The sequence below is a fragment of the Perca flavescens genome, chromosome 3 (genome assembly GCF_004354835.1).
Source record: "Perca flavescens isolate YP-PL-M2 chromosome 3, PFLA_1.0, whole genome shotgun sequence".
NCBI lineage: Eukaryota > Metazoa > Chordata > Actinopteri > Perciformes > Percidae > Perca > Perca flavescens.
Genome location: NC_041333.1, coordinates 2,721,750 through 2,747,996, shown reverse-complemented (window position 1 = coordinate 2,747,996; position 26,247 = coordinate 2,721,750). Strand labels below are relative to the sequence as shown.

At 40.1% G+C, this 26,247-nt stretch overlaps 2 protein-coding genes and 1 long non-coding RNA gene across 5 annotated transcripts; 1 reads left to right on the top strand and 2 right to left on the bottom strand.

Moving 5' to 3' along the window:
- Positions 1 to 732: 732 nt before the first annotated feature.
- LOC114552787 (uncharacterized) lies at positions 733 to 4,950 on the bottom strand. Its single transcript, XR_003692224.1, has 3 exons — positions 4,733 to 4,950; positions 4,354 to 4,403; positions 733 to 829 (listed from the first exon to the last, which is right to left on the bottom strand). It is a non-coding gene; the product is annotated as an uncharacterized LOC114552787 (long non-coding RNA).
- hdac12 (histone deacetylase 12) lies at positions 4,247 to 7,426 on the top strand. 2 transcript variants are annotated; one of them, XM_028573839.1, is made up of 8 exons: positions 4,247 to 4,668; positions 4,740 to 4,903; positions 5,645 to 5,804; positions 5,883 to 6,079; positions 6,199 to 6,349; positions 6,639 to 6,755; positions 6,840 to 6,982; positions 7,102 to 7,426. In XM_028573839.1, coding segments are annotated over exons 1-8 (957 nt in total). In that variant the 5' UTR covers positions 4,247 to 4,667; the 3' UTR covers positions 7,126 to 7,426. The 2 variants fall into 2 exon arrangements, with proteins under 2 accessions (XP_028429640.1, XP_028429639.1); XM_028573838.1 differs by having other exon boundaries at positions 4,249 to 4,668; positions 4,760 to 4,903.
- A 1,832-nt stretch (positions 7,427 to 9,258) lies between these two features.
- On the bottom strand, positions 9,259 to 17,557 carry trmt9b (tRNA methyltransferase 9B). 2 transcript variants are annotated; one of them, XM_028573945.1, is made up of 4 exons: positions 17,295 to 17,557; positions 12,799 to 12,998; positions 11,686 to 11,859; positions 9,259 to 11,356 (listed from the first exon to the last, which is right to left on the bottom strand). In XM_028573945.1, the coding sequence occupies exons 2-4, from the start codon at positions 12,953 to 12,955 to the stop codon at positions 10,392 to 10,394; spliced, it is 1,296 nt and encodes a 431-aa protein (XP_028429746.1). In that variant the 5' UTR covers positions 12,956 to 12,998; positions 17,295 to 17,557; the 3' UTR covers positions 9,259 to 10,391. The 2 variants fall into 2 exon arrangements, with proteins under 2 accessions (XP_028429746.1, XP_028429747.1); XM_028573946.1 differs by having other exon boundaries at positions 9,259 to 11,332.
- Positions 17,558 to 26,247: the final 8,690 nt, after the last annotated feature.

Here is a 26,247-nt window from a genome sequence, read left to right as displayed (position 1 = left end):
TCGATATATGCGATATGGTCTAATTCCATATCTCATTTAAAAATATATCGATATATTTTTAATATCGATATATCGCCCAGCCCTATGTGAGAGCAAGGTTTTGAGGGAAATTATTACAAAATCTGAACGTAATATCAGTGAAAAAATGCTCTCAAATTGAAAGAATGCGCTCTTGAATAAAGATACTAATATAACTCCATATAAGTGTGTTAAATGGTCAACAGTTGTCAGTTAAAACCATGAAGAAACTACACAGTTACCTTCATGTTACAGTATGCTTAAATTTACTTTTATATATAAATATATACACAATTCTAATCTTACCAGGACAGGTTGGATAACTACTGGACTAACCTAAAGCTTTCTCCTTCTGTCTGCAGTCTTGAGGCAACACCATCATCGGCAGCTGAGTCTGATCGCCGCTGTATACTTGTATACAGTATAAAGTCATGTTTGAATAAAGGTTATAATAAAGATACACGTTTCGTTAATGTCTTTTTAGAGCGTGTATACCTAACGAGTTATTAAAACAGTTAGCATCTGAATATAATTATTCAGTTAGAAGTTTCCTGTGTCCAGGTCATAATTTTATGGAAAAATAGACATTGAAAAACTGTTTATATTATATACACACACAAAAACTTAATGACACAGACAAACCAGTTCATTTAATGCATTTATTTTTAGAATGCCAATATCTAATATAGCAAATAATCTATTCAACATCTCTCCTTGGCCTCTGTCTCCCTGTTTGTCTATTGCTTTCCCTCTCCTCCTCATCTCTCCCTTCTGGTGATGCTAGGGCAGCCTCCGTTTGTTCCTTAGTCCCCTGTTAAAAAGACAGAAAACACAAGAAAGATATTTACCGTTATGAATGCTATAATGGAACGTTATACTTGTTACATGGGAAACTACACACAACATTTTAGCTTTCATTTAACGTTGCTAGTGAAGTTTAAGGAAAATTCCGGCGCAAAACAAACCTAGGGGTTAATAACAGATGTGTACCCACTCTGTCGTTCTCTGGGACATGTTTTCATGCTATTCGAATGTTTGTAGCTTGAAGGAAGGTAGCGCGGACCGCTGATTAGCTTACAACGCTGGTATTCGGGGCACAGGGAAAGTAAAAACAAATCGCTATTTTGTACCACTAAAAAGGCTCAAATATCACTAAACTTCAACGGTAGCATAATAAGGGTCCCTTCATGTTAACAGAAGCAGTTGTAAGTGTACAGACAGTTTATTGAACGAAGAGCTGCGGGAGCTCCATGAAAGGGCTACAAGAGAGAGAGAGCTACCGGTAGTAGCTAGTAGGTAAGTACAGCCCTGTTTATCAGAGGGGTGTTGCGACGCAACAGGTCCCAACACAGACACTCCTGTCCAGTGGCCATAGCTTCACAATGTCTGCAGGTACACCAACAGTTCCCCAAAGTACGAGGCTGTGTTGCGGCATTGACTACCGGTAGCTCTCTCTCTCGTAGCCCTTTCACGGAGCTCCCGCAGCTCTTCGTTCAATAAACTGTCTGTACACTTACAAAGTTCTCAATGGTTCTGTTAACATGTAGGGACCCTCATTATGCTACCATTGAAGTTTGGTGATATTTTGAGCCTTTTTACTTAATGGCATAAAAGACAGCAACCCAGCTAGCTAACAGCGTAAATGTTAGCTAGCTAGTTGATAGGTTCAGTTAGCTTAACGTTAGCTCGGGGTGTATCTACCTAATTATAACAGCAATTTGTACCAGCATTAAAGCGTTAAGCTTTACACTGATGTAACACATTAACTGTGATAACACATGTACTGCAAACACTAAATAGCGATGCCGCTCCAACCATTGATCTTAGGTCCACCATTGTTGTTTTTTTTACAGTTTTTTTGGATTGCTTAAGCGCGATTTTCAAAACAGGGTCCGTGTTTTCAAAACACTACACGCAATTAGCAAAACCACACACTCAATTAGCAAAACACCTTTGCAAAATGAAACACTCTTGCAAAAACTATACACTAATTTATAAAAAACATATTTTGTTACCATATGAAACACACCTTTCATTTGACTTAATGAAGTTTTAACCATATACACACTGCTGTTGCTAACCTAAAACACTTTTAGCAATTCTACTTCTCAGTGATTAGAGTACTGTAAATGAATTACACAGAGAAATTTACAATAAGTTCACCAAACACTATACAAGACCAATGCTGCAGACTGAGGAAATATAATTTATTTCTCTCCATATACCCAAATCAGTCAACATGGAGAATCAACAACAAAACATGACCCAGTTTTCATTCTACGACAGTAGTGTGCATAACAATGTTAGCTCCACAAACAACAAACCTAAAATATTCTATCCAGTACAGGTTACAATCACAGAAAAAAAAAAAAAAAAAAAAAGATCTGAAAAAGTACAGAAAATACTAGACATTATCTCTTCGCCTAGCTGGATACGGCCAAGAGAATTTCATCAACATCACAGGTGATATCCTCATTGGCAAGACAACGTGGGAAGAACCGTCTTGAATGTCGAATCCATCCTTGCACAGCTGCAGCGTAGATTTGGTCACAGGGGTCCTCCATGGCCTGAATGAGGGGTACCTGAGTCTGGGGCCTCAATGAGGGGTACCTGAGCCTGGGGCCTCAATGAGGGGTACCTGAGCCTGGGGCCAGAGATCGTAAACCCTCGCGTGAATATGGGCCCCCTTCTTCCTTGTTGTTCTCGACCCTCAATCCTCATGTCACAGGGATGGGTATCAATCAAAAGTGCTGATATGGTGCATCCAATGAGCAGCTGATTACTGTAACTGTAGACAGATTTTCTTTTACCTGTTTCCTTGTTGAAATGTCCTTATGACAGATGCCACTGTATATCTACTAAGATTTAGCTGACTCTTAGTCCAGTCTCCCTCAGCATCAATCCGTGGTTCACAACATGGTCCACTAGTGTGCCTCTACCTCTGGCTGGGCCTCTTCCTCTTCCTCTACCTCCTTTTCCTCCTCTGTGGATTCTCCCTCTCACTCTCATTCTTCTTCTTCTTCTGACTTCTTCCATTTTGGTTGAAGGCAGGTGAACTCACCTGCTGCGTTTTATATAGTGCTTAAACCCGATTGGTGTGTCTACAATTTAGCAGTCATGTGTTTGCGTACCTGGTGGCTGTGTTTAACCAATTGGTTCATGTGTGTTCATTTGAAAGCCTTTGCTTTGAAATTGCAAGGAAATGACATCATGATAAATTTCTGTGTCAAATGCATACAAGTGTGTTTAGTGTTTTGCAAACACTGTGTGTAATGTTTTGCAAAAAGTGTGAAGCTGACAATGTGCTTACAGTTGTGCAAATCTAGCCTAGTGTTTTGCTCCTTGAGTGTAAGGTTTTGCTAATTGTGGGAAAGTTTTAATTTTAGTGTGTAAGCAATTGTAAAAAACTGTAACGAGCCGTCAAAGCCGTGCGCATAGGACTGTGGGTGAATGGGGAGCGCGAAAGACAGACAGTACGTCTGTCCAATCAGGAGGGTCCGTCCTCTTCTAGATAGGCCCTCCCTTTTCCGGTAGAAGTTAATGTCGTTGTGTTTTGTGATTTGTTGAAGTGTTTTCATATATAACGTTTTGTTTTCCTATTTGCTGTTGTGTTTTATGATTTGTTGAAGTGTTTTCATATTTTCCGTTTTGTTTTCCTATTTGTCGTTGTGTTTTATGATTTGTTGAAGTCTTTTCCTATTTGCCATTTTGTTTTCCTATTTGCTGTAGTGTTTTATGATTTGTTGAAGTGTTTTCATATTTTCCGTTTTGTTTTCCTATTTGCCGTTGTGCTTTACGATTTGTTGAAGTGTTTTCATATTTGCCGTTGTGTTTTATGATTTGCTGTTGTGTTTTCCTATTTGCCATCGTGTTTTCCTATTTGCTGTTGTGTTTTATGATTTGTCGTTTTGTTTTCCTATTTGCCGTAGTGCTTTATGATTTATTGAAGTGTTTTCCTATTTGCCATTTTGTTTTCCTATTTGCTGTTGTGTTTTATGATTTGTTGAAGTGTTTTCATATTTTCCGTTTTGTTTTCCTATTTGCCGTTGTGCTTTATGATTTGTTGAAGTGTTTTCATATTTGCCGTTTTGTTTTCCTATTTGCCGTTGTGCTTTATGATTTGTTGAAGTGTTTTATGATTTGCCGTTGTGTTTTCCTATTTGCCATCGTGTTTTCCTATTTGCTGTTGTGTTTTATGATTTGTCGTTTTGTTTTCCTATTTTCCGTAGTGCTTTATGATTTATTGAAGTGTTTTCCTATTTGCCTTTGTGTTTTCCTATTTGTTGTCGTGTTTTCCTATTTGCTTTCGTGATTTGCACTTCGGGGCCACCGTACATCATACTCCGTGTTGTTTTCACTCCATCCCAGCAGATGGCAGTATTAACCTACAGAGGACAAACACAGGGACACTTCCGTCAACACACAGGACACCTTCAGCCAGCACGTCTCGTTTTATATCAACAAACTGGAAACCATGTAACATCTCTAATTCTTCTACTGTTTATGTGTCTAATGCAAGTCGCTCAGTCGTTTGGGATTACCGCCAGTCAGACAATAATGACCTGCATGACACCAACGTTTTCTAGAAGAAAAGTCGGACGGCTGCTCGGTGCAGCTTTCACCTCCTGCAGGTGTTTCCACACTGAACTAGTAAGAACTTCATAAAGCATTCATAAAGTATATAACAAACACAATGCATTGCATTCAAACTGACCTTACAGTGAGCCTTTCCACCCTGCAGGTAGGACAGGAGTCCAGCGCCCTTCCGGTCGTTCATCACAGCAGCTATGCGTGCGAGCTCCCAGCCAACCACAGGTTCCCTATGGCCAAGTTCCCCCGGCTTCTCCACTTTCTGATCAAGGATCAGGTCATTACAGAGAAACAGGTGCGCGAGCCATTGATATTTTCAACTAGTAAAATACAATTGTGATGATAACTTTTATTATTTAGCGCTGAAATATCAACCAATGTGATTGATTAGTCAACTGATATTCTGGCATTGTCAGACCCTCCTTCACAGCGCTGCGGAGGAGGGTATGGCTAGAAAAAACGTGCTCTGGTTTATTGGCATGTCTTTAAACCAATCACAATGGTCTAAGCGCAAGATGGAGCCATGGTGCCTCTGCAAAATAGCCTCGGGAAGGGACTTGTTTTGGTGGAACATGGGAACATTCAAAATTAGCTTTAGTCATGCAACAGAACACTCAGATTGGACAGATAGTCTAGCTAGCTGTCTGGATTTACCCTGCAGAGATCTGAGGAGCAGTTAACCATAGTCCTCACAAATCCACCAGAGGTTAGAACGCCAACACAAAGAAAGAGGAAGGGGACGGACATCCTGCGTAATTTCTGGCGGCACCTGAACAAACAATCCCGGAAATGTGAATCAACAATTATTTTTACAATTTATTAATAATAATGGGACTTCCTTTGGTTTTATATCAGTCAATTGATATTGATTTAGGACTGTTGGTTGGACAAAACATTTACAGATGTTACCCTGGGGTACTTTCACTATTTCACAGCGATTGATCAATAAGAAAAATACCGATAGATTATTTAATAGCAAAAAGGAATTGATACTGCTTTACTCACATGTTCCTGTTAATGTCCTTCTTCGCCGTAGGTGTGGGTCCCCGAAATTGCCTCCGAAGCTTTACTCAGCTGTGTGCACACTGAAGAATACTTAAACAACTTGATGAATGGGACGACAAATGAGCAAGAACAAAGGAGGACAGGTTTCCCCTGGAGTGAAGGCATAGTGACACGCTGTCGATATGAAACAGGTGAGAAGATCGAGCCTCTGGACGACCTAACAGCTGAAGATCCCACTATATGTACTTGTCCTTCTGTGTTGTTGCCAGGTGGGACTGTTTTAGCTGCTGAAGTAGCTCTGCAGAGGGGTCTGGCCTGCAGCACAGCAGGAGGAACACATCATGCCTTTCCAAGCTACGGCTCAGGCTTTTGTCTCCTCAATGACTTAGCAGTTGCCGCCAAATACCTGATGGGCATCTCCTCGCCCAAAAGGAAGGTTCTGATTGTGGATCTAGATGTACATCAGGTAGTGTTGAGGTGCCTCTGCTAATCTAACGTTCTGGGAGCAACATTTGTCTTTGTTCCTAGTGGATAAGCTCAACCTTTTCATCAGTAGTTTTACGTTTATCTTCTGCTTCCCATCAGGGTGACGGCACGGCTTTCATTTTCAAAGAGGAGCCGTGTGTGTTTACATTCTCGGTGCATTGTGGGAAAAACTTCCCCCTCCGTAAACAACAAAGTGACCTAGATATCAGCGTGGAGGATGGCATGGAAGACAAGGAGTACCTCACCACAGGCACGTTAACACATGGACCTAATAATAAATATAATGTCTTCAGAGTTTAGATCCAAATATCGGGCTGTTAAGTCACACAATTTTGAGTATGAATGTCTTCAAAATTTGTCAAAGTTATAAGTTTAGGTGTATTTTAGACATTTATTTTCCATTTTCTCTTTTGCTGGTTTGAAATCCATCTCAAAATGAGCAAGCTAAATGAAAATCATAACACAAATCGATTGCAATTAAGTCAACAGTACCTTGAATGACGTTTGTTTCTCACTAAAATGTCTGATGTTGTGGACAGTGGAGGCCCACCTCCCCTGGCTGCTGGAGACCTTTGGTCCAGACCTGGTTCTGTACGACGCAGGCGTCGACCCTCATGGGGAAGATGAACTCGGGCGGCTGCGTCTGACTGACCAAGGTGAGTGATAACTTTGACATCCGCTCGGATCTCCGCCTCCAAATCATTCCTGGACGTTTTTGAATAAATGTGAGTATCCCCTAGGGCTGTATCAGAGAGATCTGTACGTGATGAAGACTGTGGTGAGCAGAGGGGTTCCTGTCGCTGCCGTTATCGGAGGAGGATACTCGAGAGACATCGACAAACTGGCCCTCAGACACTCCATCCTCCACAGAGCAGCAACTCAGGTACAGGTTAACAGGATGTTGGATGACCCGTTTCAATACAGAACCGTTTACTCTAACAGTGGACAAAATGTCAACACTTTCACTGGACATAAATGGTATTAATGTTCTTCATATTTCAGGTTTGGAGGGAGTGTGGGATGTAAAATCTTCATGCCCTGAATCAAGAGGACCCTCAGAGACTTGATCTTTGGTAGCCAGTATTAATATTTGTGACTATTTCTTTTTTGGTAATGCTCTCTTAATCAGGAGAGATTTCATTAAGGGAAAAGTGTAATTAACATGGTGCATGATAGGTTGATATGTTAGTTTTTGGTGATTAGACTCCATCGCAGTGCTCCATTTATAAGGGCTAAAGAGGCCGTGGGTATACAGGAATATCCCCCCCGATTAGGGTTGCACAATATTGACAAAATGTGATGTTGCGATATCGATATTAATTTCGATATTTTTAAACATATGTAAAATTACAAAAGTTATGGGAAAATGCATCAAAATAGATTAATAACAAATAAAACAAGTTTTCTTACAACACAAGGTTTATTTCAACTGACGGTCATATTGGACTGGTCCAACATGAAGAAATAAATAAAGAGCATGTCTACAGAACAGGACATGTTCTACTGGTTGTATAGTATACAATATATAAATAAGGACCATGTCTTCAGAACAGGACATGTTTTACTGGTTGTACAGTATAAATTATATAAATAAAGACCATGTCTACAGAACAGGACATATTCTACTGGTTGGACAGTATAAAATATATAAATAAAGAGCATGTCTACAGAACAGGACATGTTCTACTGGTTGTACAGTATAAATTATATAAATAAAGACCATGTCTACAGAACAGGACATGGTTTACTGGTTGTACAGTATAAATATATATAAATAAGGACCATGTCTACAGAACAGGACATGTTCTACTGGTTGGACAGTATAAAATATATAAATAAAGAGAACAGGACACAACAGTATAAAATTTTAAGGACCATGTTCATCTGGTTCTAAATAAGGATTACAGAACAGGACATGTTCTACTTTGTATAAAATATTTAAAGAGAACAGGACACAACTTTTCTTATCTGACTTCGTTTTGTTTTCTCTATCTACTTCTTCACTTGCACGGTCACTCTGTTGAAATATGCACACACGTGGTACGCAACATGGGATTTGTCACGTAGTGGACCCGTGCGCTGACGTGCACTAACATGTGCACTTAACTGGCCAATGAAACATGGTCATTACAGCGTTTCAAGCTCTAAATCAAACTTAACTAAGCCACACAGCCAACGGACGGGATGCAGCGCTCCACAAAATAAACTAAATATTGCATACTTATCGTGACACTTTTAATATGATATTGCACAACGTTATTTGCGATAACGATATTGAGTCGATATATCTTGCACCCCTACCTCCGATGGGGTCTAGACACTAGTGGTGGTGCTGAAGGAATAGGCTGAAGTTCTGGATGGATGTGATTGTTCTTTCGGACAGATGGAACATATTGTTTGTAACACTTTGTAGATATTGCTTTCCTTTTGTGTGTTGCTACGCACTTATTGTGTTTTTATATTTCATTTCATTGTTATTTTTTTGTTGGAAATAAAAAAAGAAAGAAAGATGTGGAGCGAGGCTTCTGATGGAGGAACAGTGGGTGCTGGGAATGATGAGAACTGGAGGTGACTGGACGGGGGGGGGTTCCCATCTATTTAGCCTGAAATGACAACTGACAGCAACAGAGAGAAAAGAGAAAAGATTTAAAGTTTGAATGCAACAACGCGATAGCTCACAGAGATCGAGGCATAATCTGGTTGGATTACCTGAAAGAGTCATCTGATGAGGTTGGGCTTGAGAGTGAGAGAAAATGTAAAGCATAAAAGTCTTCTTAATGTTACTTAATGTTAATATGATAAGTGTACAGGCAGCATGACATTTTCCATCAAGAATTCTGAAAAAGACATTGGAGAAGACAATGGATTCCTAACAGATTCCACCCTCTGCTCAGAGTATCCGAGCTCTACTCCGGATATTTTAATTTGGGAAGTCGCCCGACATGGTCATGCAGGTGACTCTATAATACAGTATGTGGTATGTTAGCAGAAGAGATGTTTCACTTACTGTTTACCTCTCAAGATCCTGTATCGGTACTTCTAAAGTGGTAACTGTCTCTAGTACTAGTAAATCAGCTGTAGTTGAACGATTGTCACTGATTGAAGCTCCACAAATGATTACAGGTTTCATTCATGACAGTGAATGCAACACAACAACACTCATGATCAAAAATATTTAATAAGGAAAAACAAATTCAAACTCAAAAGTATTTACATCAGGTCACAGAAAGACATTAAGGTACCAGTGTCCATTCAGAACAAACTGTTGGTCCACACTGTACTGAGAAGAAGAGACGCATCGTCCGTGGCACAAAGGGAACATTAGTGGGTTTCCAATTCCACCTATTCTTTCTACGTCACTCACTGACATCAAGCAGCGACGGATTCATGGTACAGTGCAATGTTTATTCACAGTATATGAGGCAGTTGATTTGCTGAAACATACCGGTGGTATTAGTTCAACAGACAGCACACAACTATCACAAACATCGAGCACACGCACACGCTGGCAACACGTTCTCTGAAACACTTGAGAGAATAAAACGCGACAAGCACATGCACAAATGTTCTTGAAGATATTCTGCTTATGATGGAATACGCACGACCCACCAAGAAGTTCATAACAGATACTTGCTGCAAGTTTAGCTCGCAGTCAGCGCTAAGGAACATGTCGTTGTAAAACAGGCAGACACAGAAGAATTAAGTAAGAAGTTTCCACTGTAATCGATGCATTTACTTTATTCTCACAAATTCCTCTTTGGCTAATATTAAAAGTCTGAACATCTCTCCTGCAGAAATGCTCTTTAAAAAAACAAAAACAAATTTAAAATCATTAGCGGCGCTGGAGCTCGCTGTGGTTTGATAATAAAAACTCATTCTTGATACTAAAAGAGAACACACACCGGATATCTGGATACTGCTAGTTGGTTTCATGACATCGAATAAATACTTAAAAAAACGTGGTACAGTTTAGAAGTGACAGCCATTGCTCAACATCCTCTGTGCATCCTCTACTGCTGCTGCAAATCACTTACAGTGATACCGTCTAAAACATTTAATGCTCTAGGGACTACAAAAAGCTAATAAGATAAAAATAAATTACATTTTCCAAACAGCGAAGTAGAGAATTTCAGCAGTGGAGTAGTTTAGTGTTTCATGTACTGTACCTTCAGCAATGGCTACATCTGTATATGTATTCACTTTTTAGGTCACACAAATGTAATAATCTTCTTCAAGTGTGTAATTCAGTGCTAAAACTTGAGGCAGAGTTGATGTAAAATGTAAAGTTCAAATCATATTCTCCACACTTGAACTTTCTCTGCCACCACGCACCAGTTGGCATGATCAAAGTAGGAGTGTTTGACATGAAGCTCTTCAACGTGATTCTCTATCAGCTCCGCCAGCTCTCCCTCCCTGAAGACGTGATAGTACCTCAGGCAGGAGCCCTCCGCCTGGCCCTCGCTCCCCTGAGGACTCCTTGTGCTCTGCTGCTGCTCTTCTCCCTGCAGCCCTCCTCTGCTTTCGTCTCCAGACTGCTTCAGGAAAGGGACCAGATCTGGCAGGGCCAGAGAGCCACACTCCTGGGCTAAAGACACTGAGACACTCTGGTTTTCTGTGCCGTTGTTGTTGTTGGTGGTGGTGGTGGTGGCGTTGTTGTTGCCTCCAGGATCATTTGGTCCCTTGTTCAGGCCGGGCGCCGAGTCAAAGACGTCCTCCTCTGATCCGATGGCAGACGGCGGGTAAAAGAAGCTGGAGACCTGTTTGATGAGGCCTTGCCGTCTCCCGCGCCGGCTGACCTTGTTCGCCTCGTTCTCGCCTGTGGGTGACGATAAAGTGCTCAGGTCTCTGGAGGACGAGCGGGAGACAGACAGGCTTCCGAAGTCAAAGACAGAATCCAGAGACCTGGAGAAGAACCACAGTCTCTGCGTGCTCTGCTGTGGCGCGGTGCAGCTCAGGTCTTCCTCGTCCGCCACAGACGATGTGCTTCTAACCTTCCTGTGCTTGTCGGTGTTGTCGATGGCTTCGCTGGCGCTCTGAGCTGCGGCCCTCCTTCTGGGTGTGGCGTGCTCCGCGTTGAAGCCGGAGGGCGAGTGAGGGTTGGGGTTCCAGGGAACGAAGATGTCCTGTTTCTCAAATTTACGGCGTTTCTGCTCCATGGCCCACACGTAGATCATGATGCGTCCGCCCACTTGCAGGGTGCGAGCCATCTCCTTTATTGCTCGGATACGACGTTCTTTGGTGGACAAATGATGGATGACTGTGACAAACACATTCATTAATGTCCAAATTGAGTGGGCATTTATTTAATGAGGTCAAGTCACATTCAGCACTTGCAGTCAACAAAACAACACATTCTGTACACTGTGCATGGCACACAACACAAAGGAATAGTGTGGGTGTCTGCTGTCTTTGCTCCCAATTACACTCTAATTATTTCACACTGTTGGCTAGGCAACACGAGCTTGTGGTAAACTGATGTTTATCATTATTATGAGTTAACTTAATTTGAGGCAAATGGAAGGTGTTGGGCTTCATGCATATATGTGTGTGTGTGTGTGTGTGTGTGTGTGTGTGTTTGTCCGTTACCTGCAATAGAGAGCACAGCGTCGAAGCAGCCGTCTCTGTAAGGCAAATGCAGCCCGTCGCACATCTGGACCTCGTGTCCTTGACTCCAGGCAAAGTCCACCAGGGGGCGACAAACATCGCACCCCAGCTTGAACACCTCCTTGTTGATGTGGAGATACTTGCCATTGCCACAACCTGCCGAGGACAAGACAGTCCAACTCATCAGGAAAGACCAGTGGGCCGGGCGCCCGGATATCTCAGTCGGTAGAGCGGGCGCCCATATATAGAGGTTTACTCCTCGACGCAGCGGGGCCAGGGTTCGACTCCGACCTGCGGCCCTTTGCTGCATGTCATTCCCCCCTCTCTCTCCCCTTTAATTTCTTCAGCTGTCCTGTCAATAAAGGCCTAAAAATGCCCAAAAAATAAGAAAGACCAGTGGTCTGATGAGACTTCAAATACTCCTTCCCTCTCCTTAAGGGAAGACAGACTTAGAAGGACTTATTGACTTTCCAAAAATAAGCACAATATAATAACGTAGAGCTTCAACTAAAGATTATTTTCCCTGTTGATTAATCCGTTAATATTTTCTCAATTAACTGATTAGTTGTTTGGTCTATAAAATGTCAGAAAATGGTGAAATATGTGAATCAGAGTTCCCCAAAGCCCGAGATGACGTCCGCAAATGTTCAAACTCAGGAGAGAAGAAACCAGAACATATTCTATATATATATATATATATATATATAGGAATTTTTCTTTCTTTCTATTTTTTAAAGATTTATTTTTTGGCATTTTAGGCCTTTATTTGATAGCAAAACTTAGACATGAAATGGGAGAGAGAGGGGAAATGACAAGCAGCGAAGGACCGCAGGTCGGAATTGAACCGGCGGCCTCTGTGGCAAGGACTGAGCCTCTGTACATGGGGCGCAAGCTCTACCGGGTGAGCTACCCAGGCACCCAGGGAATTTGTATTTCTTTCCGTAGAAAAATTAATCAAACCAATTACGGATTATCAAAATAGTTGGCAATTCATTCGATGGTTGACAACTAATCGATTAATCTTTGCAGCGCTATAAGAATGACAAAGTGTCGTGGGATTGCCAGGACAACATAGCTGCTGGAGGGGTCACCCACCGATGTCAGCCACGATGCTCCCCGGCTGCAGGTCCAGCAGGAACTGGCGTACCTTGGGCCAGGCTTTATAGCGGCTGTCGTTGAAATACGGAGCTATCTTGTCATAGACGCTGTGAACATGGTCTCTCTCCAGCTGACTGGCAGCCTCCTCCATCATGTTCGCCCAGGCTGCCGCATGCAGCCGCCTCACAGTATCATGCCTGCAGGGACAAAAGAACACATCTCCACGCTTATTTCCTAATGATAAACCCATCAAATATTCAGTCCATGTCGTTAGGAAAATTAAAAAGTAGCAATGTGGACCCCCTGAAGGGGACGGCACAGTGGCGTTCCTCTCTACATGCTTGTTAAGGATCCAACAAGGTCAGCTGGAAACCTTAATCAGCAGACACACTCAAACACCTGTCAGGCAGCGAGGGTAATTTAACACCAGACCCTCCGCTTTGTACTTGTAGTACCCGCTGCGGTCATGATCAGTCTCCCTCCGCACATCCACCCTGCAAGGACAGGCTGATGTTAAGCTCCATGGATAAAAGGTTTAAAGTGTCATCAATCGTGCGTAACGGTGAAAAAACCAGAGCAGGGATCAGAAATGATCTAACAAGGTAACCGTGAAGAGGCACAGAGCAGCACTCAGCCGCTCCATTTCCACAGCAGCTGGGTCAAATAGTTTTTATGGTAACGCAGACGCAAAAGGTCAACACGTTAATCACTTTTTGTTGGCAACAAGATGCAAAACAAATAACATCAGTAATGTCTGCGTGAAAGTTCCATTTGACAAGATTTTCATTAGCCACGTTTTACACTCTGTCAGAGAGTTTTATATATTATAATATTGCATTCAGTGTCACAAGCAACAGAAGATTTCAGCATCAGCTTACATTCACCTACGCTGACCCTCATTGATTCTGAGCAGGACTTTCAATTTCCCTGGAAACGCAAGACTAATAGATATTTATGCGGATGGATTTTCAGTCTGACTACATTATTCTCCATCATCTGACAGCACTGCATACCTGAATATCATTTTACTGTGTTACAGCTTTAGTTGAGGTTCTTACTGTAATTGTCAAAAGAAAAAAAGAAGTTTATTTTCCTTTGATATGAATTTGTGGCTACTTTTGTAGTCATTTCACAATTTGGTTTTAATTGAGGACTACTGAAAAATGACATGATAATTTGTAAGAAAAGATGATGTAGTCTAGTCGAGCAAAGTGCCAAGTGGCGTTCATTTTTGTTCTTTTTTTAGATAATAGCTTATCACATTAATGAGGATTTTACTGTTTAACTTTCCTAGATGCATCATATCATTTCAGAAGTGATTTGGGGATAATGTTATTGTGATGTTTGTGTTGTTTCTGGTTTTCACAGCGCCCACTACAGTCATCTCAGTTTATTAGGATGCGGCCCACAGCTCCTGCAGTGCTGCTTTGGCTCCCTCAAGCACTATATATATATATATATATATATATATATATATATATATATATATATATATATATATATACATACACAACCAGTTTTTCTACGTTATTCTCCAAAGGATAACGTTGTTTTAGGCAAAGGACACCTCAGTATGCAGAGTTCTCCTTTGACCTGTGTGGTTATGTTTCATATTATCATGTGGTTGAATTAGTTTCATGCAAAGCAAACCCACAAAACACAATTTCCATAACACCTTGACCACAAAGATTTTAAAAGCAGATGTGTACAAACGGCACATTTGCAAAGCTGAAGACTAAGATTGTCAAAGCTGCCTTTTTCCAAAATCTCCATCACATTTAGATGGGTCAAATCATACAGTTTATTAACAAACTATTCATTTTTCATTTGACTCTTTGAACAGATTGGTAAGAGAAGACTTAAATATAACAATTCTATTCCTCTTCACAGATTCATTTAAAAAAATGTGGGCTGTTGTGGCCGGGTCGGTTCAGTGGGTAGAGCAGGCGCACATATACTGAGAACTAACTTAACTCCTAAAGCAGTTCATTAAGTCTGCAATTAATGAGGAAAATACAATTTTATTTGTGTGAATATCTTAAAGGTCTGCTTTCTAACAATTGAATCAGGCCAGAAAGGAAGTGACCTGTCTCTGTCCTTGTCTGCATTCAACACCTGATGGTACAAACACTGATACAAAGCAACAAATCATCATCAACTCACAGAGTGCAACATCAGTGCACAATATGTGTCCGTTTGCTGCTTTGAAAATCAAAGTCTTGTGACAAGGATTCTCTGCTCTATGTGATCTACGGATCATTTGTCATTTTAAATCCTGAGTGATGAATGAAAGTTGTCAGTGCCAACTCATACCATGCGTGTGTCATAAATCGCTGCCATCATACAGCTGCCACACACTGCAGAATCAATAAGCGCTGAACATAAAATACAACTTTGGCAAATATACCAACAGATACTAAGGAAACATTTACCGTTTACCGTTTTATCTCCAATTTCATAATATTTCATTACAATTCACTTGAGTGTGAACACCTGCTTATGGGAGGTTTTAGTGCTCTGTTAGATAGCATCGCATTTAGAAATGAACAAATTAGACTAGTCTTTCCAGTCGACATCCGTATCTACCTCTGTTTTAAGATTGTCTGCCTGTAAAGACATTCACCACAACAAATCTAAAACAGATGCAACCTAATGAACCATGTAATGCCACAGTGCACTTTGCTGATGAGGTTAGCCAGAAGGAAAGCTATCAGTCACTTCCCCTCCACCTCTCTTAAAAGACATTAGACTCTGCCCTTGAATGTAATATTGTCTGGTGCCCCCTTGTGTGCACCACTGTACACAATGAATACTACTGGGAACATAGGATAATAGTAACAAAGGCCAACCTGTGCTACATGAAATGCAAATAATTCACTCTATAAATTCAATGTCAGGTCCGTACCCTTACTGTGCATTTCCAGGCTTGCCCGTGTTACTCCTCCACTGGTAAATATATAGTGTGTGCAACATCCCTTCTTCCTTCACTCAGACCTATTTCTGGACCACCACCATCTGCATCATCCCAGCCAAGTGGAAGGAAACCATCCCTTATGTAACGTTATAATCTGGCCTCCTTCAGTATTGCCGCTGCTCAATTTTGCCTGAGTTTCCACGTCTGCTCACTAAACTGTGACAGTCCTCGGCTGATATTATGTAACCGGCAGCTGGGGAGGCTCAGAGCACCGTCTCTGACTGACAATGGGAACTAAAATGAAGTCAGGGGACAGAGGCAACGTCTGGCACTCAGATTTGTCTCAGGTATAAAATCAGCCATCAACTATAGGCTTTGGTTTGTGAATTTAGCTTCCCTGGTAAATCTCCAAATATCAAAAGAAATTCCATAAAAAGAAATTTTGCTCACAACATGTAGCACAATATGAGCAGCGGCTTGCCTTTAAAGTTATACAATTCGGCACATATCTAACTTTAGACAAATGTTGGTGGATGAGTGAACCCTCAGGTCAGACCTGAGATTAGTGGAGATATTATAACAGACAGGGCTGCACAGTCACCCTGCCAGCTGCCACTAACCGCTGCATGAACTCAACCACAGAGAACAGGTTCACCAATCAGCTGTTAGCAGTTCATGACTCAACATCAATATGTAGCCTGCTATACTTAGACTCCCATCACTGCTGCAAGCATCTATTGTCACTGCGTGTAGATGACCTATATTCTTACTGCATGTTTCTCCATTCAAATATGCAGACAATAATGACTTCATGTAGGTAACAGAGCACAATCGTTGGGCAGACAAAATGCAACTCAATTTAATCAGAATCATTTCTTTTAGGGGGATCAACTTTATGTTCTTTGAAATATTGCAAAGTATACAGCCGAATATATTTTAAACTAAGAATGGATAGGCTATAGGGTATCAGACCTGGCCTGCATATAGACTACTACTTTATACAGTGGTGTAGTCTACGTGATACGCAGGTATACGCAGTAGTAACTGAGAAAGCTCCAAATGCCCAATGACACGCAACAACATACTTTCCATTATATTTTTGATACATTTTGAATTGTCAGCTGTGTTTTTCTTCTTCACATAAAGGGATTTCCACCGTAAATTGTTGCATAAAAGTGTATCCGAATACAGGAAATTAAGTTGTTGATGCTCAAAACATTACACACACACACACACACACACACACACACACACACACACACACACACACACACACACACACAAAAAGGTAGATTTGGGCTAATATATATATATATATATATATATATATATATATATATAGACTACAGTATACCCACTAGCCTACAATACATTAGACTCCATCACTGACTTTATGTCCCATCAAAGTTTCTTCAGTGGAGATAAAATCAATTCAGATAAAAACAAATATAGGCAATCCAATGTCGGATTTAACCAACACAAATATAATTTCCACCCTGCAATAACTGCTACAAGCATGTCAATATTTGCACACCATCTTCTGCACTTTATGACTGACTGAAAATGCAAAGCTTCTTACCGTCCGACGCGTAAGTTAACGCTCCGTACGTGCTGCGATTCTCCGCCTCTATCCTCGGGTCGCTGGAGGAAAACTTCCCTCTCGGTCTCCGATCTATATGATCTATATGATCTATATGATCTATATGATCTATATGATCGACCTGTGATCAGGATCAGAGGCACGCGCTCGACACGGCGGCACCGGCACCGACATCGCGCGGACGGGTAACGTGAGAGGAGGGAAGTACCTGCGGCGTGTGCCCGCCTGCAGCGTACTGTGCACCGGACGGTATCAAATCCATAGCATGTTGACCTCCAACACCTGTCAAGATAGGAAGGAGTTAGAGCAAAGCTTCCGGTGAGATGTTTCAAAATTAAAGCCTCATTTGTGAAAGTGTGAAACCGTTCCCTGCCATGTCAACATTTGGGGTCAGTTTTTTTGAGGCAAGCTTTCCCCTCCACCATAACACCAGAGAGAGTCTACTACTGTGTGTAAGTAAAAAAGAATATTGTACAAAGCTTCCTTTTTAAACGTGTGTTTTCCACTCCTACGGGCAATGAAACAAACAGCAGTAATTCATCCCACAAAGTAAAGGGTATACATATAAGCATCTGACAATGCATACAACAATAGGAGATAAAAGCAAAGCAAATGTTAGATGAAGATGATTCCCAATAACGATAGGAAGAACATCTCATCCTTCCCAATGACAGTGATTTCACGTATGATGCAAAAACAATGCATATTTCACAAACAGCAGCGTGCATCATTATAATCAAAGTTAAAATAGAGATCACAATAATTACAATCCTCAAGCAAAGCCCTGTGGTGGTTTAAAACACTACTGGCTTAATACTATATTGTATTAGCTGTATCTAAACATAAAAACGAGTGTAATGACCAAGCGTAAATAACTATTTGGGCACAGTATGCAATGGGACACATGCATTCAACTTTAACACAATTGTTCTTGTTCGGTGCTGCCCTGTTGATTGAGGATTTAAATGTTTAAAGCTTTATTCGGTCGCTTTTCGGCTTACACGGCGCTGTGGAGATGAATGGATGCAGATGTTGAACAGTTCCAGGTCAGAGTAGTGGGCTATAGCTTTGTTATTACCAACATTGAGGAATATATTAAAATGACATGCTTTTGGTTTAACAAAAACTTAAAAATGAACATAGTTAATCTGATCTCTGATCTCAGTCTATTGACCAATATTGCACTATTCCTTCCCTCTCTTTTGTATATTTTTTCTAAAATTGTAAATTCTTGTATTGTTATACTATACACAATTTTTTTATATTCTTACTGTCATCTCTGTTTTTATTCTTAATATGTTAAGTGTTGTACTTTGAGAGCAAAGATTACTGGAGTGAAATTCCTTGTTTGTCTACGCAAACCTGGCCAATAAAGCTGATTCTGATTCTGATTATTTTACTGAGGCGCACTTTTTTTTTTATAAATCATATGCAATTGTATTCACTTGAGTCTTTTCCAGTATTTACTCCACATGTATGTATTTGTAGCCTATACCGTAGGCCTACTTCTGTTTCTATACAACTGCTCACACAAAATAACACAATTCTACGCTTTTATTTTGAAGAATGCATAACTTAGTGTCCTGTTTCATTGTGATTGACTTGACTCAGCTGATTGGTCGATGGTGTGTAAAAAGATGACACGCTGTGCGGTGGCAGAGCACGGTTGTCATTGGCTGTCAGAGTCACGTGACAACCACAATAAACAACGTGCAATGTGTAGAGAGACAACATATTTAAGAGCCGTTTCACAGGGAACATTTAGAAAATGACTAGTGTTTATGCCTGTAATTGCAAAGCCAAACAACATCATTATTCACTAATGTATGTTGTTCTCATGAAAGCCTTCATTTTATGTCTTATCACCTTTCAGACTAAATGGATTTTTAACTTTTCATTAAATCCCTGTTTGGAAATGAGGGCTGCACCAGGAGGAAACTGAACAATTTCATCTAATTAGTTTAATTCGAGGTTGACAACAATCTACAAGACATTGGCAGTATGCTACATGGTGACAAGTTGACCTTTACTCGTGAGAGCTATGACCATGTTTTTTTATTAAAAGAAAAAAAGAATCAATTATTTGAAGCCTTGCAAAAGACACGTCCTCTCTTCAGCACCCAGCATAAAGGATAAAGTGAGTCACAGTGTCCATCAGTGTTTCCTGTTCATCCTGATCTTGCAAAGACATAAACGAAATGGAGGTTATAATAATACAACAACTGCCAGAATAATAAAAGTTAGTTCTACATCATTATGCTTTTCTTGGTGGGGGTGGTAATTTTCACACATTAGCCTGCGTATCCAGTTTTGGTAGTTCTGTGCCCGAAAGGCACTGCGCCCCCGTCCCCCCCCCCCCTCCAGTGTGTCAGCTGTGATTTCATCTGCCCTTTCTGTCTCTACATGGGTAATGGCAGTGACTTAATTGTGGCTCATCACTGCCATTCAGGGAGCACAAAGCGTTCATCACATCTTCCTCACATCATCATCATTCAGAGCACACATGCTATTTTTCTGCCTCACATTTGCAATTACACACCTTGACGTCTGCAAAGTGCACTGTACAAACACACACTGTTGGCCAGTGTACAGGGTGGGATGTTGAAAACACACGCGTCGCCTCCAGGTGCAGTCTAGAGGCTCGTAAACAACAGTGACTTTGCAAACCTCCACCTCCACATTGCTGCCATTACTCTCGGCTTCTGTTCCAACGCTCTGTTTATGCAATCGTGAATTCAGATAGTAGTCAGGCTCTATCCTTCATAATGTTTGTGTTTCAAGGACTCTTACAGGCCCCCCCAGCATGACGATCAGTGTTTTTCTAGAGCTGCAAATGTTCCTCAGAGGCAGAAAGTGTCACAGGTCGAGGAAAATCTGAAGAGAGTCTCTCTGGCTGCCGACACCGAAGCACAGTAAAAGTGCAAAACGTTAAAGAGGAGGTAATTAATAGCCAAAAGCAGCTAATAGCTCAAATGTTTATGCATTTATAAACTTTAGTCACACAAACAGACAAAAATGTAGAAAAAAAAGATCATACGTTTATCATAATTAATGTACTTTTTCACGTTTTCAGATGTACATTTTTGTGTACAGATTTCTTTTCAGTGCCAAAATATTAGTTATGTCACCAATGCAGGAAGCATGGGCATGTTAGCTCCTCCGCAGATTAAAATGTATGACTTTTTCCTGTTTCTGACATCCTGTTGTTAAAAAACAGCAGGATATTGTGTCATTGTTACACAAATTACAGTCGGCGGTCGGCATAACCTTGCTGGTAGTTTCACTGTCTACTGAAGAAAGGATTACTAGTTTTCTGGGTGATCCCTGTGGAGAGGGCTGATACACAGTATATATTAGAGTGTGTACAAAAGATTCACTATAGCATGACAAATGTAACTACACTTATACTTATACACTTATACATAGCCATATTCTACTGCTCTTCATACTATTCATCCTGCACATACACTTATTCTTACTACTCTTATAATGGTACTGTTTCTGCACTACAATGGTGCTGTTACCACACTGCACATACTGTACATATCTGTCTATATAGTTCATACTGAATATCCATATTTATTCTCTTTACTTATAATATATTCTGTTAATGCACTGCATATATCTATATAATTCTTACTACTATTATAATGTCACTGCTACTACATTGCACATATTTGTACATGTTCATACATTGTTCATATTACATAGCCATATTTATTCTGCTTTTATAAGGTAACTGCTAATACACTGCACATATTCATATTTCATTTATATGACTCTAAACCACCTCCTGTAAACCAACTGTATACTACTGTCTTCACTGCACTAGATTTCTTGTCCTGTCTATGCACCACCTGTCTATACTTTGTATATCGCATTGCACTCTTCAGCTTTTTTTGCACTTCTGCACAAACTTTGTACTTGTACTCTACACAATGACAATAAAGTTGAGTCTAATCTAATCTATCTAATCAAATACAGTGATGTAAAAGGCTGCCAACGGTTTATTGTGTATGTAGTGTGCAGAAATATTTATTCGCTTAACTTAATGTAACCATTTTAATCCTCATCAGATAAAGGTTGTTGTTGAGGAGCTGGAGGTAAGATTCAGAGTACAGTACAATGATTGGAAGAACTTCTTATCCTTTCTATTAATAATAAGAATATTTCCGAGCGCGCCTGAAGAAGGTCAGTGACTGAAAGCTTCACAGAATGGATGTGCAGATTGTCTTCTTTTCATTATAATTATATTATATAATATATAATCAAAGTCAAACTACCAATATAAATCACACGCAACGCCCTGTGGTTTCCTAGATGAGATCACATCTCAGATCGTCTGTGTGTAAAGGACACACGCGGTCTGACCAGCTGTTTCAGGAGCTCTGTGTTAACCACAAGCTTGTCTGTATTAGGTCAAACTGTCGGAGTGTAACCCAAAAGCCACCAAGCCCCCGGCTGTTAATGAGCCACAGGGCGCTCTTAAGAAGCTGATGCTTGAAATGTATCCCTTTCAGTTGCACAGAAGCTGTTTTTGCTGACATATGTCTTCAGGTGGAGTCATATGACAATAAGTGGAATGCATTTTTAAAGACGACAGTGATTTATGTTTGATTCCTGTAAACGATCGATGGCCACAATGTTCTTGGATTCAATTAAAGTGTTGGATTCGATTCAATTTTATTTTATTTATAGTATCAAATCATAACAAGAGTTATCTCGAGACACTTTACAGATAGAGTAGGTCTAGACCACACTATCATTTACAAAGACCCAACAATTCCAGTAATTCCCCCAAGAGCAAGCATTTAGTGCGACAGTGGCGAGGAAAAACTTCCTTTTAGGGAGAAACCTCGGGAGATCAGGTTTTAAAACAGAATAATCCGATTCCATATCACCTGGAGTCCTTTTCTGTAACTCACAGACAATCTGCCCTTCTCTTGAGCCTCAATTGCAAATGTCAGCTGGACTGGTGCAATGCTGGGTGCAGTACAATTGCATTATTTATGAATAGTCATTCACTAACAAAATGTACAGGGTGTCTTTCAGAATGTTAAATGTTTTTTATTCATTTAATTATTTATCTATTTATTTTTTCCCTTTCTTTGACTCTGTGTGTGTGTGTGTGTGTGTGTATGTATTATGTGTACCCTTGGGTGGGTGGGATCAGGGTATCCAATGCTCCTGCTCATGTACAGAGCCTGGCTTTCTCAAGTCCAGGATGTTTGACAGCTTCAGGATTTCAGTGGTCAACGCTTTCCCTTTAAAGCTACAGAGGGCAGTGACGAGCCTGCTTCTTGGTGAGAATATGATGGCGTTCCTGATTTGATTTGCAAAAAGGTTATTTCATTCTACATTAAATATTCTAACAAGAAGGATGGAATCATCGAAGCCTCTGAAATGTCTATGAGTGGCACCATTTTATACACAAGCAAATAAAAACCACATTTACAAAATGTCTGTAAAATTGGGCCTAAATAGTTTATAATTAATTACAGGAATATCCTACATGAATGGATGGTGAGTTTTTCTTTATAATTGTTGTCCAACATCCAACAGTCTTTCTCATGCAGTTTTGATTTCTTGATTTATTTTTGTTACTGATTTACTGATTGATCGCCGCTCAAAGATATTGCCACAGCTTTAAGCATCAGTGGTTTAGATTCCAATAAAATAAGATAGAGTCATTCACAATGACTCAAACTGCTAACATTGGAGAAAGGGAGGCATTGCCCTCCACATGATGGAAGGTAACCCCATTTAAAAGCTCCTTTAAAACGGCCTCCACATTGATTTTCTTACACAGGGTCATTGTTCTCTCAGGGAGAACCAACTAAACAGCTCAGCCTTTATATCTACTCAAAGGCTACGTTCAGACTGCAGCTAAAAGTGGCCCAAATTAGATTTTTTGGGGGGGTCAAGTGACCAGGTCAGACTTCTTCACAAGTAGTGTGAACACTTAAATCTTGCCCAGATCAGATTTTTTTTTTAACCCCACTGAACGAAGAGTGGCGCGTGGAATTAATCAAATATCAAAATCAAAAACACAATCAAATATCAAAACACAAGTAATAATATAAAAGTTAAATTTAAAAACGTATGCCCTTTAAATGTGCATTGCATACAGTGTGCAGATTGGATGTGCAAAAGGGAGGTTATTATAAATATGTTCAAAAGATGCATTGTACTTTGCCAGAGTTACAGAGAATAATTGAGAAGTTTGTAATCCATTACACAAAATGATTGTAATCAGTTACACAAAATGCCTTCATGACCAGTTACCCCGTCAGGACATTAAAACTGGTAATCGAGTTATAAATTAATTATGTTACTTTAATCCCAAATCATGTATGACACTGTCATGAACACATGATACTGTCATGACACATGAACCTAACCCTAACTTCTCATGACACAAATGACTTACTGACAGAAGCATTATGTCATAAACGTTCATGACTTGTTTATAATGTTTATGACATGTTCATGACAGTGTCATGTCACTCTTATGTAGATACCTTCAAGTAAAGTGCAACCGCTTACACATTGGCACTGGTGGACTCTATAGATCAAGACCAGTGCTGTGTTAATAAACCTCTGGAGAACAGCTGCAGTCCAATGAATACTGCAGTCTCCGTCAGTCAGTGATATGTCTCTTAACTCGTTAACGTTTACTGAAGGTAACCAACCAGGAACTTTTCTTTCATCTCAAAAATCATAAGATAACACACAAAAAGAAAAAGGAAAGAGAAGGAAATGTGTAAGTAGATGCTCGCCATCACAGACTAAATTAGACTGAACAAGCATATTTGCTCAACAACAATACAATCAACAGACTCAACAACAAAGAACAAAAACTGACCACATTTTTACAGCAGGGCTACTATTGTAAGGTGTTTCTGTTATTTTGTCCATACTCACTGTTAGTGTTTAAGTCTCAACTTATTATTTATTCAAACACATATTTGGTAAAATATTCTTAGTGTATGTGCACCCAGTGTTCTTTTCCTTTTTGTTGTTTTAAAACAGGAAATGGTGTTGTTGAAGCCAAGCAGAGAACAAGGAAGGTAACCCAGATCTGTCACATAAAGCTCCACAGAAAAATATCAACATGACCCAAAATCCACAGGGAGCAATAAAACACTGAGGTCCAACATGATGGGATTAAAAAAAAAAAAAAAACATATTAGCGTAGATATTTTAGATATCTGTATCTCTAGAATACCTGAACAACTGGATCATATTTCCATGCTCAAACTGAGACATCATGCGTAAAACCAGAACAATGCCTGGCTCTCGACAGGACTCCACTGATTGGAAAAAAACATGAAGTCAACAACACAGCATCTCTGTGTGCTGCTTTAATGAGCACCAGAGGGAATAGAAAGGCAAAATGGGATATCCAGCAAGACCCAGTAATCACTGCTGCAGTATCAGACTCAGTCCCTGTTACTCTGCTGGATAGATCAGGGCTTCCACTGTGATGGGGTCTCTATTTCTATAGGTCTATAGTTATTTAATGCAGGTGTACTTGGGTTTTTCTGTTTGGCTCACAGGTTCAGTGGGTTTACCAGGACTCAACAATTATTGCATATTTTGTTCATTGCTTCACTTTGATTTTCAGAACAAAATTTGACACTAATAATACTGCAAATTTGGAAGATATCCGCTTGATTTCTCTAACTCAATATTCAGATAAACTCAAAAATAATGCACAAAATGACGACTGTCCCCCTATCACTTACAGTGGCTTGCATAACTTTACACACCCATGCTAAAGTTGACTAAAAAGAGGAATACAAAGATCTTTTGGAAATTGATCTTAATGCCTTAATTAAAACAATGAGGAAAAATCCAACCTTTAAGGACACCAATTTTCTTTGTGAATGAATAATGTATCAATTAAAATACAGGGGGCATAAGTCAGTACACCCCTATGTTAAATTCCCACAGAGGCAGGCAGATCTATACATATATATATATTCAGCAACAAAAGAAACTCACTTTCAACTTCTTTTATTTTCAGCCAACTTAAAATGCGTACAACTTTGTATGAACATAAAAAAATTTAATTAAACAACGTTACACAGACGTGACTAACAGAAATGGAAAAATGTGTCCCTGAACAAAGGATGGTCAAAATCAAAAGTCACAGAACATTACAGGGAAGACCTCCTCCTCCCTCATGTGGTACCCTTCATGCAGGCTCATCATCAGGCTCAATAACATCTCACAGCAAGAACTGGCAAACCTGGCCACATAGATTTTTATTCTTAAAGGCCAGTTATTTCATGGATCCAGGATACTATGCATCCTGATAAAGTTCCCTTGGCCTTTGGAATTAAAATCCCCCCCCCCACATCATTACAGACCCTTCACCATACCTAGAGATTGGCATGGTTTTATTTCAGTTAGCCTAATAGCTGGTTTGATTTGTTTGATGGTGAAGGGTATGTGATGATGGAGGGGGGGGGCTATTTTAATTCCAAAGGCCAAGGGAACTTTATCAGGATACATAGTATCCTGGATCCATGAAATAACTAGCCTTTAAAAATAAAAATCTGCCTGCCTCTATGGGAATTTAACATAGGGGTGTACTGACTTATGCCCCCTGTATTTTAAGGAAGAACATTTATTGATTTACGATACATTATTCATTCACAAAGAAAATTGGTGTCCTTAAAGGTTGGATTCTTCCTAATTTTTTTAATTAAGGCATTAGATCAAGTTCCAAAAGATGATTTTTTTTTATTCCTGTTTTTAGTCAACTTTAGCATGGGTGTGTAAACCTATGTAAGCCACATTAGGAATGTCCAGGGTAAATAATCACAGCATGCAAAACCTCTACAGTGTTCATAGGGGCCCCGAACTATTGATTTGAAACTGATTTAATTTGTGAGTTTATCCTTTAAAGAAATCAGAAACGTCC

Coding starts and splice junctions, on each gene's coding strand:
- hdac12 (XM_028573838.1), top strand. CDS start 4,390: ATGGCAGTATTAACCTACAGAGGACAAACACAGGGACACTTCCGTCAA. Junction 4,904..5,644: donor AGGTCATTACAGAGAAACAG/GTGCGCGAGCCA, acceptor TCTTCGCCGTAG/GTGTGGGTCCCCGAAATTGC. Junction 5,805..5,882: donor ACGCTGTCGATATGAAACAG/GTGAGAAGATCG, acceptor TGTTGTTGCCAG/GTGGGACTGTTTTAGCTGCT.
- trmt9b (XM_028573945.1), bottom strand. CDS start 12,955: ATGATGGAGGAGGCTGCCAGTCAGCTGGAGAGAGACCATGTTCACAGC. Junction 11,860..12,798: donor GAGCATCGTGGCTGACATCG/GTGGGTGACCCC, acceptor TGTCCTCGGCAG/GTTGTGGCAATGGCAAGTAT. Junction 11,357..11,685: donor CGCTGTGCTCTCTATTGCAG/GTAACGGACAAA, acceptor TGTTTGTCACAG/TCATCCATCATTTGTCCACC.